This window comes from Microcaecilia unicolor, chromosome 6 (assembly GCF_901765095.1).
Source record: "Microcaecilia unicolor chromosome 6, aMicUni1.1, whole genome shotgun sequence".
NCBI classification, from domain to species: domain Eukaryota; kingdom Metazoa; phylum Chordata; class Amphibia; order Gymnophiona; family Siphonopidae; genus Microcaecilia; species Microcaecilia unicolor.
The window spans coordinates 100,683,657-100,701,024 of NC_044036.1; the positions used below are offsets into that span (position 1 = coordinate 100,683,657).

The following is a 17,368-nucleotide window of genomic DNA, read 5'->3' on the forward strand; positions in this document are numbered from 1 at the left end:
CAATTACTCTTAAGATTACTACTGAAAAATCATAGATGATTTTAATGTTCACTTTGATGATCTCTCCTAAATCTGTGACAAAGGTTTTGTTCTTTTCCTGGAAGATTTGGAACTTATGCAACACTAGTAAAAAAGGCCCATTTCTGACACAAATGAAACGGGCGCTAGCAAGGTTTTCCTCGGAGTGTGTATGTTTGAGAGAGTGTATGTGAGCGTGACTGTGTGTGAGAGAGTGAATGTGCGAGTGTGTGTGTGAGACAGAGAGTGAGTCTGGGTGCGAGTGTGTCTGTGAGAGTGTGTGTGTGTGTGAGAATGAGAGTGTGTGCAAGTGCGTGTGAGACACAGTGTGAGTGTGTTTCACACAGATACAGTGTGTGCAAGCGTGTGTGAGATACAGTCTCTGTGAGACTGAGTGTATGAGACTGTGTGACACATAGAGAGTGAATGTGATACAGTGTGAGACATAGTGTGTGAAAGTGAGAAAGACATTAACTGTGAGAGAGATACCCCCCCCCCTCTGGTGTCAGGTCCCCCCCCTCTCTCTCTGGTGTCTGAGGGTTACTGTGCAGGACTCTGAGCTCTGGCTGTGCTTCAAGTAACTGACCAATCCTATTTAATAGAATGCACCTCCAACATTCTGAAGCCGAGAAACCTCATGTGGTTGGTCATTTCTGCTTGTGACGGAAGTATGTGATGTCAATTCAGGAGATGGATCAGTGTTGCCAGATGGGCGGTTTTACCGCCCAATTGGGCATTGCCCGCGGCGGGTTACGGTTTTTTGGGCTTCTTTTTTTTCTTTTGGGCGGTTTTCAGGCGGTTTTTTCGGCCGCGGGGGGCAGGGTTAGTGACGTTTTGGGCGGGGTTAGTGACGTTCTGGGCGGGGGCGATGACGGGGGAAGCGGGGCCGATGACGGGGGAGGCGGGGCCGGTGACGGCGGGGTTGATGACGCGGGGGTGGGGGTGTCAGGGGCGCGGTTTGAGTTTGGGCGGGTTTTGGGCTGGATTTAGGCTGGTTTGGGTGGGAAAAAAAATTTTCCACCTGGCAACCCTGAGATGGATACAGAGAGCAGGAATGCCTCAGCCATGCAGTCAGCTTCAGAATGTTAGAGGTGCGTTTTATTATATAGGATATGCAACATATTATAGGCCCTACACACCGTGAAGGTCATTTGTTAGACCTTGTTGTTACTTCCCTGTGCCCTCTTCTTCTAACAAAGATGTATTTGTGAAAATGTGTCCCTGGTCTGTTCAAGCATTACTATCATTTCATCCAGAATTGCCAAGTTCTTCTTTCTTTACACCAGTGCAATCCTATGAATACCATAAGGATCTTAATTTGAACGCAACTTCTTTTCTAGCATACTGTGCCTTTCCCACCAATTTCAATTCCCTGACCCTCCCAGCGCAGGCATATGGGGTTATTCTCACATTGGATTATTTGATCCTTCACAAGAAGCTAAATTTACTTTTGATTTATTATGAGGCGCTATAATTCCCATAAGAGTTGAATAAGATGTCAAGCAGGTATGACATAAAAAGAACATCAAAGATAAAATACAAAAAAAGTGACAGCTTTAATAAAAGTACAAATAGTCACTGCCTTGAGCAGATCAGGGCTTTTCCTGAACCAGCATATGTGCGCCAGTGTGAGTAGTAGCCCTCTAGTAAGGCTCCCTGTCTATTCCCCTGATGTTGTGTACAATTCTCACAGCCTCCACAAACTCCAACCTCAATAAAGCTACTACTGTAGAACTGTAGAGATATAGACTGAAACAAGTATTAGCAGAGAGACGGAGAAAGCATGAAATTGCTTTTCGGGGCAGGGCAGAAGGTGTTCCTGTTTGTGCAGCCGCCAGACAGGGCCTTGGGAGGGGCCGGGCTATGCACAAGGTGAGCCGCTGGCTGGTGGCTCAGGCCCGAAAGCGACACCGGCCTCCTCCCCTGTGCTTCTTCTCCGGCTCGGGCTCCGCTATGGATGGCATCGACGGGAAGAAGAGGGAGGAGGAAGAGGAGCGGCGGCCGGACGGGGGAGGAGAGCTCAGCGAAGCAGAGAAGAGGATCATGGAGTCGCATGAGCAGGCCTGCCGGGTGAGCCTCGGACCAGCGACAGCGCAGGCCACATCCTGTACTAACACCTTCAGGGCCCCTTTACAACTATGTTAGTGCCTGTTGCCTAAATCGAGCTGCATGCACCGCGGAAAAAAAAAGCGTTATTTGCATTCATTAATAACGAAACCCCGATTGTCTTAATTCCCTCCGCCATTGTGAGCTGGCTCTAGACGGAGAAGGAAGCTGAGCGGATCGCAGCTCTCTGGCCCCGTCGTCCTTCTGGAGACATCTAACTCAGTCAGCGCTTCCCAATTCCGGAAACCACACTTCTGCACCTATTTACTGTCTGTCAGGCTGACTTAAAATAATCAGGAACTAACGCATGTCACAGTTACAATAATACAGGCTATATATGTCAGTGGTCTTCAATTCATTTTTAAGCTGGGGCCACTTTAGATTCTAATGAGCTGAAGGAGAGCCAGTATTTGGCCATGCGGGGGTCAAGATATTGTTGACCCAGTGTGTGCCAATGACATCCATACCCAGCAGCCCACCTTCAAGCTTCATTGGGGGGGGGTAGGGGGATCTTCAAGGTTGTGAGCATTTCCAAGTGCATTCTTTTTTGTCTGGTGAGAAATGTGTTGTTCTTCAAGCCTCCCCCCCCCCCCCCCCCCCCCCCCATTTACTTTAGCCTTTCTGTACAGAACTTTGGTAGAGAGGAAGAGTAGCAGGGGGAAACCCCCCAGAAAGACACTGGGGGCTGCCTTGGCCTTGCATGAAAAAACACTGGGCTATTGAAGTGACTGGGAGTGGAGGAGTAGCCTAGTGGTTTGTGCAGTGGACTTTGATCCTGGGGAACTGGGTTCAATTCCCACTGCTGCTCTTTGTGACTGTGGGCAAGTTGCTTAACCTTCCATTGCCCCAGGTACAAAATAAGTACCTGTATATATGTAAACCACTTTGAATGTAGTTGCAAAATACCACAGAAAGGCAGTATATCAAGTTCCCTTTCTGCGTTGACACAGTTTTCCATAAACAACTTACAAATAAACTGAGCACCTTGAATATGAACCCTAAAGTGACTGCCTAAGTTAGAAACTAGTTGAGTGGAAGGCAGCAAAGGGTAGTGGTAAATGGAGTTGAGGAACAGAACTTGCCAGTGCTATACCTGAAGGTCTGGTTCTTTTTAACATTTTTCTAAACAATGTGGCAGAAGGGCTGTTGAGTAAGGTTTGCATCTTTGTGGATGATATCAAAATTTGCATTAGAGTATATCAGGGGGATAGCCAGGGGAGCCTTGGTCCCCCTCCTAATTTAGGTTCAGTCCCCTGGCTGGCAGGGGGCCCTTACTGTACAAGCTGCCCCATCCCCCACATATAAGCTTGTGGAGGAGTGGCCTAGTGGTTAGAGGCCTCCTCTTGCAATCCAAAGGTGGCTGGTTCAAATCCTGCTGCTGTTCCTTGTGATCTTGGGCAAGTCACTTAACCTTCTATTGCCTCAGGTACAAACTTAGATTGTGAGTCCTCCTGGGACAGAGAAATATCCAGCGTACCTGAATGTAATTCACCTTGAGCTACTACTGAAAAGGTGTGAGCAAAATCCAAATTAATAAATAATATGCTTGGTTTCCATGAAACAGCAGTGTGGGAGAGGTCAGCTCCTGCACATGCTCAGTTTTGGGAAAATGTGCATGGGGGGGAGGGGGAGCTGGCATGGCATGGCAGCAGGAGTGGCAACTGCCCAGGGAACATGCAGGCTGCAGGTGGAGGAGCGCTTCTACTAGCAGATCTTGGGGACCCCTGCAGCTCAGGTAAGTGGGGGTTACAGTGGGAGCAGAGAGGGATAATATTTTGTGCCCCCCCCCCACTTTGTGCTCAAGCCCCCTCCAAGACCCAAAGTCTGGCTATGCACCTAGCATATATATCCTGGAAAGTGTGGATAACATTATAAGGGATGATAGGGATCTGGCACAATTTGAATAATGGTCTAGAATTTGGCAGCAAAAATTTAATGCTAAAAAAAGCAGGTTCATACCTGTGGGATGCAAAATCCAGGGGAGTAGTACAATAGAGAGGTTAAGTCTTTGTGCACGCACAAAAAAAGAGCGAGATCTGGGTGTGATCGTTTGATGCTCGTAAGTTGGCCAAATAGGTGGAAGGTTGCTTGGATGCACAAGGCAAGTAATGGCCAGCAGGGAAAAAGGAGGTGATAACTGCCTCAGTATGTCTCTGGTCCAGCCTCATTTAAAGTAATATGTGCAATTCTGGAGAACATACCTTCAAAATGATATAAACAGCATTGAGTCAGTCCATAGGGCAGCTACTAAAATTGTCAGTGGGCAGGCTTGATACAACTTTCTGTTTCTGGGTCTGGCAAAACCCGCGGCAGCACACAGAGGGGAACATCCCTGTACCTGCCTTATACATGCAGTAGCGGTGAGGAGAGAAGCAGTGGATTAATGCAGGAGCTTCAACCCACCTAAAATGAGTGAGCCAGTGGGTGGGAGGGAGGAGAGGACAGAGAGACAAGTAGCAATGCAGAATACGGGGAGGCTTTATGGGGGATGGGGAGAGACAGCAGTGCAGACTATGGGGAGGGGAAAATGGGGCAATGCAGGATATGGAAGTTGCAGAGACAAGGAGCAGTGCAGACCATGGGGGGGGGGGGGGGGGGGGAGATGGGGCAATATAGTAGATGGGAGTGAGGAAAGTCAGAGAAATATGTAATGTGATGGGAAAGATATTGCAATGAAGAATGCGGGGGAGGGGGGATGACGACAGACAGAGCAATGCAGAATATTGGGAGGGGGAGGTGTGGCCATGCAGGATATAGGGGGAGACAAGACAATACTAGATGATTGGAGGTAAGGGTAAGAGAGAGATGGGGCAATGAGGGATGTTGGTTTTGTTTTTCTGGTAGTGGTGGTGGTGCAGGAGGGGGAGAGATGGAGTGATGCTAGATGGTTGGGGGCAGGACCGAGAGATGGAAATGCTGGGTGATACTGGATGGTGGGGGGAGAGACAGAGAAGTGATGCTGGATGGTGAGGGGGAAGAGAAAGATAGGCCAATAGTGGATGATGGAGAGAGGAGCAAAGCTGAATGGTTTGAATTGATTTATTAAACTTGATGAATTGCTTTTTACAAACAAGTGGCAAAGCGATGTATAATGTAATAAAAAGCATAAGAAAAGGTTAAAAATGTCAATTCCAAAGAAAAGAGGAGAATCAAAGGAAAGAAATACAGAAGTAAAACAAGACAGTACAGACACGCTCAGGGCCAAGCCGGGGATCACGTATCTAGTTGAGGAAGAGAAAGAGAAATGGCTGATGCTGGATGGCAGGGGAAGAGAGGAACAGATGTTGGAAAGGGGGGATGGAAGAAAGAAAAAAAAAAACAAGAAAGAGGGGAGACGGTGGGACATGAACAGAGGGGAAATGCACATAGATGGCAGGGAACGGAAAAGAAGCGAGTAGAGAGGAGATGATACCCATGGATGGATTTAAAGGAAAGAGCTTTTTGTGGACATTGTGCACTGTTTCAAGACCCCTGACCCAGGGACACGAACCGTGTTGGGTCTGTCCAATAAAACTTGAGTTGAGACCCCTAACCTTGAAGGCTCCTTGTGCTTTTGGTTTCTGCTTCTAATACATTTCTTTTGGTGAAACCAATCATTTGGTTGAATTAAAGTCCTTGCTATTATATCTTCTACATTTGTTAGTCTACAGCTGAGGGCCCAGAATCTACCGACAATGTGTTGCCTTTGCCAATGGCTGCCTTCCTTCTCCTTAGGCTGTGAGTGCTGCCTTTCCCACATCCCCACAACCCTGGAACAGAAAAATGTAACCCAAAAATCAAAACCAGACCGCAAGGCCTTTTCTATCCATGTAATTTTTGTTAGCCAACTTGATTTCAGTAGAATAATTTAAAACTATATTCAGCAGGGAGGATTGTAAAAAAAATTGTATTGTTTTATTTTTAAGGCAGGACAAGAGAATTATGTGGATCCTGAGACTGGATATTTGGTTTTTACCAGATTTGCTCATCTACAAAGAGGACAGTGCTGTGGCTGTGGGTGCAGACATGTGAGTATTGTATTCCATAAACTGAACTCAAAGACGTTAACATAGACCAACAGACAAGCACAAAATCAAATTGGAAAGCCAGAGTGCATGCAGCCTGCCTAGTACCTTTTCAGGTGTGTTTCATCAGTGCACTGTGCCTGTTGCTGTTGCCATATATATCTGTAATGTATGTTGGGGTCTTTGGCAAATTTCAGCCTAAGCCATCTAGGACAAAAGCCCCAGATAGATGTGCCAAAGGGCAGAACTAATTGCAAATTAATCCAGAGCCAATGCAATGCTGTTAAGTGTTTTACCACAAATATTCAACCTTGCACTCCTCTTCCCCCCCCCCTCCCCAGTTAACATTTAGGCCCTTTGACCTCACAACAGTCATGATCACTCCAACAGCACCTCTCCAAGAATAATCTCAGCTATTTGAAAACTACCCATCCTTCCTGCTGGTAGAAGTACCCCCTCTGAGTTTGAGTGGTTGACAGGGCAACCACTGTGCTTCGAGTACAGCTGCTCTTTGCCGCCCTGCCCCCCTCCCCCCCAAAAAAAATCTCTTTTCCTAGTTAATCACCTTGCCCAGTGTAAGTGAGCAACAGACCACAAAACATAAAATGTCTATGAAACACATTTTCTGTATGTAACTTTTGCTAGAAATGTACACTTCTACAATGCACACTGGATTCTTTATAACAGGGCATCCCTAACCTGCCTTGGGACCCACAATTAAATTTGCACACATTAGGAGCAACGCGCCCACATTCATTGTGGAGGAGTGGCCTAGTGGTTAGAGTGGTGGACTTTGGTCCTGGGGAACTGGGTTTGATTCCCACTGCAGGCACAGGCAGCTCCTTGTGACTCTGGGCAAGTCACTTAACCCTCCATTGCCCCAGGTACAAACAAGTACCTAAGCCACATTGAGCCTGCCATGAGTGGGAAAGCGTGGGGTACAAATAAAAAAAAATATATATATATATCCTGGAAACCCAGCTGACGGAAGGGGTTTCTGGGACAGGTTTGGGAAGCCCTGCTTTTTGTAGACTGTGACACTTTTTATTGAGCCAGCTTAAGAATGACTTACTGATGATGGTGCACATCATTCCAAATCCAACCTCAGCCAAGAGGGCTTATAATCTAATAGATTAATATTCAGTCCACGGCACTGAATATCCGGGATGGTCTCTCTAGTGAATCTGAGGCCCTGTAAGCATGTAGTAACCTTACTCTTCTAGATTAAAAAACAATGCAGAAAATTACCATTAGAGGGTAATTTTTATGAAAGGTTTTCCATGTTTACACGTGGAAAAGGCATTTCATAAAATTACCCCATGGTATATGTGCATATAAATAGATGCAGGGCCAAGACCACCTGCTTATATGCACACTATATTCCCAGGTGTGTAGTTGGAGCAGAGTAAGAGCGGAGTTGTATAAAAGATGCAAATACACACAGAAAACACGCACAGTTGCGTTTGCCAGCATACAGGACGTGTGGCGGTTGGGCTTTGCTGAATTATGGCATCAAATTTAGAAAGGAAAAGGCTGCTGATTTCTCTGTTTCTTGGTGGTTGATTGCTTCATCTGTGGCTAAAGGGGATGATTCCTGAGAAGCCATTCAGTATTTCATGTTTTGATAGTTATATTGTTCCTCCTTGCTTTCAGGTCCCCTACACTAGCAGAACACCCCTGACTGAAGATGTAAAGCATTTGTTTCAGATGTTCAGTGCTGAACAATGTTTCTTTAGTTTTTTCTGCTTATCAGAACAAACGTAAGAGCCAAGGACTCCAGGTTTCCTTTTGATAAAGTGCAGAAATTACATGCTTCATTAACATTATTGTCAACTGTAAAAAAAGACCACACTACAGTTCAAGTCTCTATTACGTCAGTTAAACTTTGCTTCTAGAATTCTGTCTCTGAGTAGGGTTTTCACATGGTGCCTGCCTTTGACCATGGTGCACGCCTTCAGGAAGCATCGTGGCCCATAAATCCAGCCACATGGTGCTACATTTTGGGATCCTGCCAAGTACATGACCTGCATTGGTCACTGTTGGGCTTGATAGGCCTATGGTCTGACCCAATATGCAAGACAGTGTTAAGATTGAAAAGCAGCCCATCAGAGGCATCCACAACAAGATCTGTCATGAACACAGAACTCCTTTCCTGAAATTGAAAAGCAAATTTATCTAGAGAACTGTTACAGTGAGTTTGAGTTTGGATGAGGGTTATTGAGGAGTAGCCTAATGATTAGTTCAGTGGCCTGAGAACCAGGGGAAATGGGTTTGATTCTCACTGCAGCTCCTTGTGACTCTGGGCAAGTCACTTAACCCTCCATTTCCCCAGGCACAAATTAGTACCTGTATTTAATATATAAACCACTTTGATTTGTAACCACAAAAAGGTGGTATATCAAATCCCATCCCCTTTCCCTGTAGGAGCTTTGGCACTACGATTAATGCTTTGCTTCTGGAAGGCTGTATATTCCCACTTCTCATCCAGGGCTATAAGTTGGATGTTTTGGTCTAGACTTGATTTATTAACGAACTAGTATAAAAGGCCTGTTTTGATAGGCAATGAAACGGGCGCTAGCAAGGTACCCCCCCCCCGCTGCGTCCTTCCTGTCTCCCCTGCCCCCCTGCAGCCACCCATCTGGTCTCAGGACCCCCTCCCCACCAACCCTCCTCTGCCCCTGCAGCCACGCATGTGCAGCGGCCCTCCTCTCTCCCCTGCTCCCCCTGCAGCCACCCATGTCCAGAGACTCTCCTCTCCCCCTGCCCCCCCCTGCAGCCACCCATGTCCAGCAACCCTCCTCTCCCCCTGCAGCTAACCATGTCCAGCGACCCTCCTCTCCCCTGCCCCCCTGTAGCCACCCATGTCCAGCGACCCTCCTCTCCCCCTGCCCCCCTGCAGCGTCCCTTCTGTCTCCCCTGCCCTCCCCTGCAGCCACCCATCTGGTCTCAGGACCCCCTCCCCACCTCCCTCTTCCCTGCTCCCCCTGCAGCCATCCATGTCCAGCGACCCTCCTCTCCCCCTCCAGCCACCCATGTCCAGCGACCCTCCCCTCCCCCGCGCATCACCCAAGCCCCTACCCCCCCTCGGGCACATCAACCCCCTCGCCACCCGCAGCCACCAATACTAACGCTGTCCGGCCGCTGCTGCGTCTCCTGTTGAGCAGCAGCGGCCGGTACAAAAAGAAAAAAGCCCAAAAAAGATTTTAAACCTGAAACATGGCTCCGTAGACAGCCATCTGGCATTAGCTGTCATCTCTGCAGCCGCTCCTCCTCTCCCCTCTGACATCGCTGCGCTCCTTCGGGGTCTACCTGCAGGGGCAGTGACGTGGAGGGGAGAGGAGGAGCGGCTGCAGTGACGACAGCCAGTGCCAGATGGCTGTCTATGGAGCCGCGTTTCAGGTTAAAAATCTTTTTTTGGCTTTTTTTTTTTTGTACCGGCCGCTGCTGCTCCACAGGAGAAGCAGCAGCGGCCGGACAGCGTTAGTATTGGCGGCTGCGGGTGGCGAGGGAGTTGATGTGCCCAAGGGGGGGTAGGGGCTTTGGTGATATGCCGGGGGGAAGGTCTTGGGTGATGCGTCGGGGGGGGGGGGGGGGGTAGGGGCTTGGCTGCTGCGCCGGGGCTTGGGTGTTGCGCCGAGGGGGGGCACTGAGAGCTGATTGGTAGGCAGGGGAAGGAGTAGGGAACTCCTCCCCCTGCCTGGCTCGCAGTTTTGCAGGGCAGGGGCTTGGGTGTTGCGCCAAGGGGGGGGCACTGACAGCTGTTTCCCAGGCAGGGGGAGGAGTAGGGAAACACGCTCCATGTGTTTCCCTACTCCTCCCCTTGCCTTGGAATCAGCTGTCAGTGACATCACTGACGTCAGTGCATTCTAAACTGCCTAGCAGACCACCTTCGAGGGAGCCACAGTCCCAGGCACATTAGAACGTTGGAGGTGAGAATTATTATATAGGATAAGCCACAAAAAAGTGCCCTGACTATATGACCACTGCAGGAATAAAGGAGTGATACCTTCTTACTCCTTCAGTGGTCACTGACCTCCTCCCACCCCACAAAGATGTACATGAAATAGTACATACCAGCCTCAATGACAGCTTCAGATGTTATGACCAGTCTTATTAGAGCAGTAACAGGTTTCTGGAATAGCCAAGTGGTTGGTGCAGTTCACTATAGAGAAGGTGACCCAGGTCTGTAATTCACTGTGTTTCACTTGTGGTGGAAAGTATCAGCTCCCCCCACCCACCCCAAAACAATCTACTGTACCCACATACAGGTTACACCTGCAGCCATAAGGGCTATTATAGTGGTGTGTAGTTGGTTACTGTAGTTTTTTGTGAGTTTTGAAGGGTTACCATACAGTATAAGAGGGTAATGGTAAGATGTGTACCTAGGACCTTTTATGTGAAGTCCACTGCAATGTCCCCTAGGGTTCCCCACTGCTCTGCTGGGATGCCTGTGTGGACAGTCTACTAGGAAAGCTGGCTCCTCTGATGTCTCAATGACTTGATTTGTGCGTTTTTCATTTGGATGGTTTTTGTTTTCTTTTTTTTTAATGGTCTAAAAAGATAGATTGCACTAATCACGAAACATCAAGGAAATGGTCATTCTCAAAGAAAAGAGATAGGCGTTTTTCTGGTTTGAAAATGGTCTTTTTCACTATTTGATTTTTGATTTAGACGTTACGGGTCATATCTGGTGATCATATTCCCCACAGACACAGTGAGAGAAATCCTGTAATACATCTGGCCCTGTTAGCTGTTGCTTCACCTTGCTGTTTTTTTAATCATAAAAAGGAAGCCTCAGGGAGCTGACATAATTGTAAGGCTCCTAAGTCAAATTTGCTTTTAGGGATGCTGCTATAAAAGCAGGCCCTATGTGAGAAGTCCAGAAAGGTGCCCATTTCAAGGGTATTTTATAAAAGCAGCCTAGATGGATAGTTGTTTCTGATCAATTTACATCAATATGTTGGGAGCAGGCAATGTTTGCCCCATGGCATTTAAATTTTCTTCTGCAGGCCCGAGCTGGGAGTTTGCCACTGACTTGCCACAACAGTATTCTGCTGCAGCCATTGAGAAGTGCCTGGACAGAGCTTTTGCATTTTTGGAATCAAAATCCTAACATTAGTGATTTGTTGCCATGTAGGGGCAACTCGGATTTCAATCCGGGAATGGAGTCTGGACTCTTTTGGAGGTGGTTGGACTTAGGCATTACTTTGTTTTGAGCATTTCAGTAATGAGAGAGGCAAATTTTACTCTTTTTTTAGAATTACAGCAAAGACTTTCTCTAACTCAAAAAGATTATTTTGCTTACCTGCAGTCGTATCACTTTTATGCCAGCTTAGATCAGGCAGCCTTACCTACAGGTTTAGGACAGAGGCTTAGGGAATTTCTACAAGGGGACATCTTTGGACAGGTTTCAGTCAACATAAGGCTTTGGTCTCTCTTCTCTCTCCTTGGGACTTGGTTCTCTCAAGACCGCTTGGAGCAGCGATCTTGGGTATGACCTGGAGGGGGTGGGCTTTCCTAAATTGATGAAGGTTATGCTGAAGCAGGTTTTTAATGCTGAACTCCAGGAGAGTCAATAACTCTAGAGCGGGATGGTTGTCTACTGCTCAATGTTCCAAGTATCAGCGGGGGGACAGTACTTTTTTTCACGCTTTCTGGAGCTGTAGTGGTATCCAGGATTTTTAGAGGATACTCCATAGATACTTGGGGAATATTTTTGGTCAATGTATAGTTTTTTTCTTGGAAGGGGGTTCTCTGGGCTAAGTGGGAAGCTTATGGGATTTCTGATAAAGCTTCTCATTTATTTTTTAGTAAAGTCTATGCATTGGGAAAGAAGTGTATCCTTACTCATTGGTTGCAGGATGTGACTCCCTCTTTTTGGTATTGGAGAAATAGGTTACATGCCTTAATGTTATGGGAGGCATGGGCTGCCCATGTTACCCCAAAGTAGATGTAGCGAATTAGAAAAGGTACAGAGAAGGGCGACGAAAATGATAAAGGGGGTGGGACGACTCCCCTATGAGGAAAGGCTGAAGCATCTAGGGCTCTTTAGCTTGAAGAAAAGATGGCTGAGGGGAGATCTATAAAATAATGAGTGGAGTGGAATGGGTAGATGTGAATCGTTTGTTTACTCTTTCCAAAAATACTAGGGCTAGGGGGCATGTGATGAAGCTACAAAGTAGTAAATTTAATATAAATTGGAGAAAATGTTTCTTCACTCAACGAGTAATTAAACTCTGGAATTCGTTGCCAGAGACTGTGGTAAAGGCAGTTAGCTTAGTGGGGTTTTAAAAAGGTCTGGATGGCTTCCTAAAGGAAATCCATAGACCATTATTAAATTGGACTTGAGGAAAATATTTTTGGGATAAGCAGCATAAAATGTTTTGTACTTTTTCAGGATCTTGCCAGGTATTTGTGACCTGGATTGGCCACTGTTGGAAACAGGATGCTGGGCTTGATGGACCTTTGGTCTATCCCAGTGTGGCAATACTTATGTAAGACAAAAAGCTTTTGTGTCAGTTTGGACTTGTTATTTACAAGCAATTTCACGCAGGGCAAGAAGTGTGGTACTGATTAAATTCCAGAGTGTATCATGATTTGGTTCGCGCCTAGCAATAGGCTGTCTTGAGGTCTTCTTCCTGGGTGGGGGGAGTAGGATGAGGTTGAGGGAGGTTTGAGATTCTTAGGTATACTCATCTTAATACGATGGCCTGGAGTCTGAGTCCAAACAAGAGAAATTTGTGTTTACTCTTCTGAGTGAAAAGAGTGACGTTCATACTTCTGAATTAAGCTGAATTAAAGAAGTGACACTTTGAATGTGAGAGCATAGTTTTTCATTGAGTATTAAGGAATCTTCTGGTTGGGGGTGGGGGGGGGGGGTTAGCAGTTGGGGATGAAAAGAGGGAGGGCCTGCCACAGGAGGGGTCAGGGTGCAGTGTAGACAGAGCTCCCTCTTCAGGACATTGCCTCCATGGCTGATGCTGGCTCCATTACAGGGAATTGTCCAGGAGGTGGGAACACTCCTCAGGGCATCCTCTAGCTGTGACAATATATAAACAATAAACACATGCACAGGTTCCAGAAAGCAAGCTCTGTGATCTCTGCAAGGAACTTCTTGTTTTGAAAATAAATGAAAAACTTCTGCAGTTGTATTTTTTTTAAACCTTTTATATTTGTGGCACATTTTATTTTATTTTTATTTATTTTATTTTTCTTACATTTGTACCCCATGCTTTCCCACTCATGGCAGGCTCAATGCGACTTAATGGGGCAATGGAGGGTTAAGTGACTTGCCCAGAGTCACAAGGAGCTGCCTGTGCCTGAAGTGGGAATCGAACTCTGATCTAGTGAGTTTTTAAGAATCTAAACCCCAGCACACAACACAGGGAGTGGTTCTATGCAATTAACAAACCATCTGTGCTGGGGTTACACCATGTATGTAGTAGGTAGTAATGCTGTGCCTAAAGACATGGGCTTCTTACAAGTCACTTAAAGTCTCACAGGCCTGGGGAAGTCTTTATTCACTGTGGAAGTTTTATACAGAAAAGTCAGCAGTAGAGAAATGCAGCCGGGCAAATCTCGCCTCTGTCGTTGGTACATATACTCCCTAATTCTATAAAAGTTGCCAAAAATTGCGCACACAAATTTGGGCACGCCCCCAATTTGTTCACGTAATTTAATTGAATAAGGAGCTAATTAGCACCAATAATTGGCTTTTGAAACAAACTTTTATTGGCACTAATTAGATTTGATTGGAATTTACGCCTACATTTTGTGTGCAATTAAAAATAAAAAAAGGGCGCAGAAATGGAAAGGTTATGGGTGGAATAGAGGCATTCCTATCATTTACATATGTTGTTATAGAATAAGAGGGGATATGTATCCAATTTAGGCATGTACATTTCTGACTGCACCTAAAGTTAGGTGCGATTCCCTGGTGTAAGTGCTGTTCTATAAACCGTGCTTAACTTTAATCATGGCTTATAGAATAGCACTTTTTTTGGCACCATACATAGAATTCACCTCATAATTATTAGAGCACTGCTTAATTTGTGTGACTTAATCATAATTTTGCTATTTTCACTAGTGGCCCTTTCCCAGTCAATTTTTGTTTACAGAGTATCAATAAAGTTGGGTTGAATTAAAGCAGAGTAGGAGCCCAATAATGAAAATAAATTTACTGCCCAATTGCAGGCATGCTTTCCATTATATCGTTAGTGTATTTTCCAAAGCAAATAAGTAAATAAATCCTGCTGCTTTTTCCAAAGGTTTCTTTGATAAAGCCACTCCTACAGTGTGAGATTCTTGTTTTGTGATTTTAAAATTGTTCCCTTTTGTTCTGTGTGATAAAATCTGTTAAGAGCCTCCTATCCACAATGGTGATTTGTTTCTTCCTGAACAATAAATGGCCCAGTCAAAAACTGGGAATGCTTAAATTACAGCAGACATTTCATATAGGAAATCTAGAATGTGTTCTCACTCTTTGTCTCAAGAATATAAAAAAAAAAAAACAATTGCCCATGAAAAAAATAGGTGTCAGAATGCACTCAGTGAGGAGTCTAAAGACTGATTACTTTGGACAGTAATAACCCTAAGGTTGAAAGGACACATTTAGGAAACAAATTTGTAGCCCCTAATTAGAGCTATTTGCTCAAGGTTGCCATTATTTTTTTCTTTTAGTATGTTTGGAGACTACAGTAGATCAATTGATTTATATAACATCATTAACTCTTTTTGTCTCCCTTTCCATAAGCAGTGTTCTGTGTTTTCATGTTGATTGGTAAGCAGTGTGATAATAACCTTTATCTTTCTTTTCTTTGCAGTGCCCATATGGTCAAGTGAACGTTAAAGACCCAGCCAAAAAGAAGCAGTTTAATTCATTTTTTTATATTTGACAAACCCATTCCTTCCTTCTCTCTTTGGTTTTGAGTTATAAGCCACCAATTTCTGCCACTTCAGATCTGCTGCACCAGTGCTGTGACTCCTTCCTATGATGCCTGATGAACAGTGTTATTTACAGTAAATATAACATTAGCTGATACCATATGATTTCATTACCAGATGACTGATGTTGCTACCAGTTCCCTTTTTCTGAGCTGGATGTAACAGCACCTGTGCTGTAAGTAGGCTTGCCCTCCACTTAGTCTGTTGTACTTCGCTTCCTGTTGAGTCGGGGGGGGGGGGGGGGGGGGGGGGGGGGGTTATTCTCTCAGGAACAAAAAAGGTTTACCTGACTGAGCCGCTGTGACAACCTAACACCTCCAGGAGTCTTACGTAGAGGTATCTCCTTCCACTTGAAGGACAGTCTGTATGTTACCTTGTCCACCCTGCATCTGAAATCGGTTCCAAATCTGATATTAAATGCATTCTAGAGTGACCGATAAGCATTGAGGTTGTAGGCTGAAACCCTATTCTGGATTTTAAAAAGCATATACTTCACTTTCTCTGCTGTAAAACATGCCAGAGATGTGACAGTGTACTCTAGAATTATCTTCTGCTTTCATAAGGAGGCATAATCTAAGTATAAGTTATTGACAAATATGGGTTTCTTTGTCATGTTTTTTGATTCTGTGAATTGCCTATATATTTTGGCCATTATCTCTTTTGTGGATAAATAAATGCAAATGTTAGTGGTTTGGATTCATCAGTTATGTGTACATATGCATTGGGATCTTCACACAGACTGGGGACTTTACACAATAGTTGCAGAACCGAGCATAAAATCATATTCGGCTACTGAACTGATGTCCTACCATGTTCTGTCATTAGTACGTCACACTTGGCTTAGTCAAAAAAATAGAAGACAGCAGCGGACTCTTCCCCATCCACGAATCAGTGGAAAGTACTGTGAACGGCACAGAAGGTGAGAAGGTTGGAGGGGCTCTTTTCACTGTTTGCAGATAAAATGACAGCTCATAGTGCCCACCCAGGATAGGCACTGATTCAGCCCACTTTCTGTGCTCCTCACTTTGGCCTCCTAATTCCACTGGCAGCTTCTTTGTGGTGGTTTGTAAGCATCTTTGAAAAGATGAGTGCACTGATATTCAATGGATTTATAGTCCTAACTTTGGGGTCCTTTTTCTAAGCTGTGATAAGTGCTAGTGCATGCTTACCACAGCTTGAACGGGCTTATCGTGGGATGCATTCAAGTGCCCTGCAGTAATTTCCTGATCTGCGCTTGCAAATTGCACACTAAAAAATATTTTACATTTTATCACGGAAGGGGGTGTGTTTGGGGGTGGAGAGTGTGTGTTTCTGTGCAGAATTAGCACGTGAACCCTTACCACCTACCAGGGGTGTAGCTAGACCTGATGGTGGGAGGGGGCCAGAGCCCGAGGTTGGGGGCACATTTTGAGTGCTGCTCCGCCACCCCACCACCACGCCTCGCCACCCCCTCACCGCCTCCCTAACAAATTCCTTTGCTGGTGGGGGTTGGGGACCCCTGCCAGCCTAACCAGGGGCCTGGATGAAATTTGCGGGGGCCCAGGCCCCCGTGGCCCCCCCCATATCTACGCCCCTGCCACCTACAAAATAGGTGTCGGTAAATGCTCCCTGCTAATATATTTTTTAATGGCCACACACTAATGGCAACATTAGTGCAATGTCCTTAATAGGGGAAGTGGAAAATCGGCCATTTTCCAGCTGCAGTAAAAATGGCCTTAGCGTGCGGGAAAACCACATGTAACAGCGTGCTAAGGCCACTTTCTACCGCAGCTTAGTAAAAAGACTCCTTTGAGGGTTAGGCTTATAAATTAGCCTCTTTGAAAATTTACTAGGACTGAGTGCCTAAATGTATACTTCAAATTTCACCTGACTTTTGGAGAATGTTACCCTTCTAGTTAGAGTACAATTACACTTATCAAAGAAATTTGGTACTGGTATTTTAATTTTCAATTTTTTTTTAACTAAGAGCAAAAGTGCACAAATTCGTACTACCCACAAGGACAGATGAGGTCAAAGTTAGGGGCCTTTTTACTAAAGCTTAGCACACACTAAGGGCCTCTTTTACCAAAACACGCTAGCGATTTCTGCGCTAACGATTCTTGCGCTGCAATGCCGAAGAAGCCCATTCAAAGTAAATGGGCTTTGTTGGCATTGCCGCACTGGGAATCACTAGTGCGGTTTAGTAAAAGGGGGCCCTAAATGCTAAGAAGGCCATAGGTATAATATGGACTTCTTAGCATTTTTCCAGAGGCCTGCTGGAAGAGGATCTACCATCCACTACCATTCAGTCAATAATA

The 17,368-nt window shown here is 45.6% G+C and overlaps 1 protein-coding gene across 1 annotated transcript; it reads left to right on the forward strand.

Moving 5' to 3' along the window:
- Positions 1-1,626: 1,626 nt before the first annotated feature.
- Positions 1,627-15,301, forward strand: C6H1orf53 (chromosome 6 C1orf53 homolog). The gene is made up of 3 exons (XM_030207350.1): positions 1,627-2,088; positions 6,030-6,131; positions 14,951-15,301. The coding sequence occupies exons 1-3, from the start codon at positions 1,882-1,884 to the stop codon at positions 15,020-15,022; spliced, it is 381 nt and encodes a 126-aa protein (XP_030063210.1). The 5' UTR covers positions 1,627-1,881; the 3' UTR covers positions 15,023-15,301.
- Positions 15,302-17,368: the final 2,067 nt, after the last annotated feature.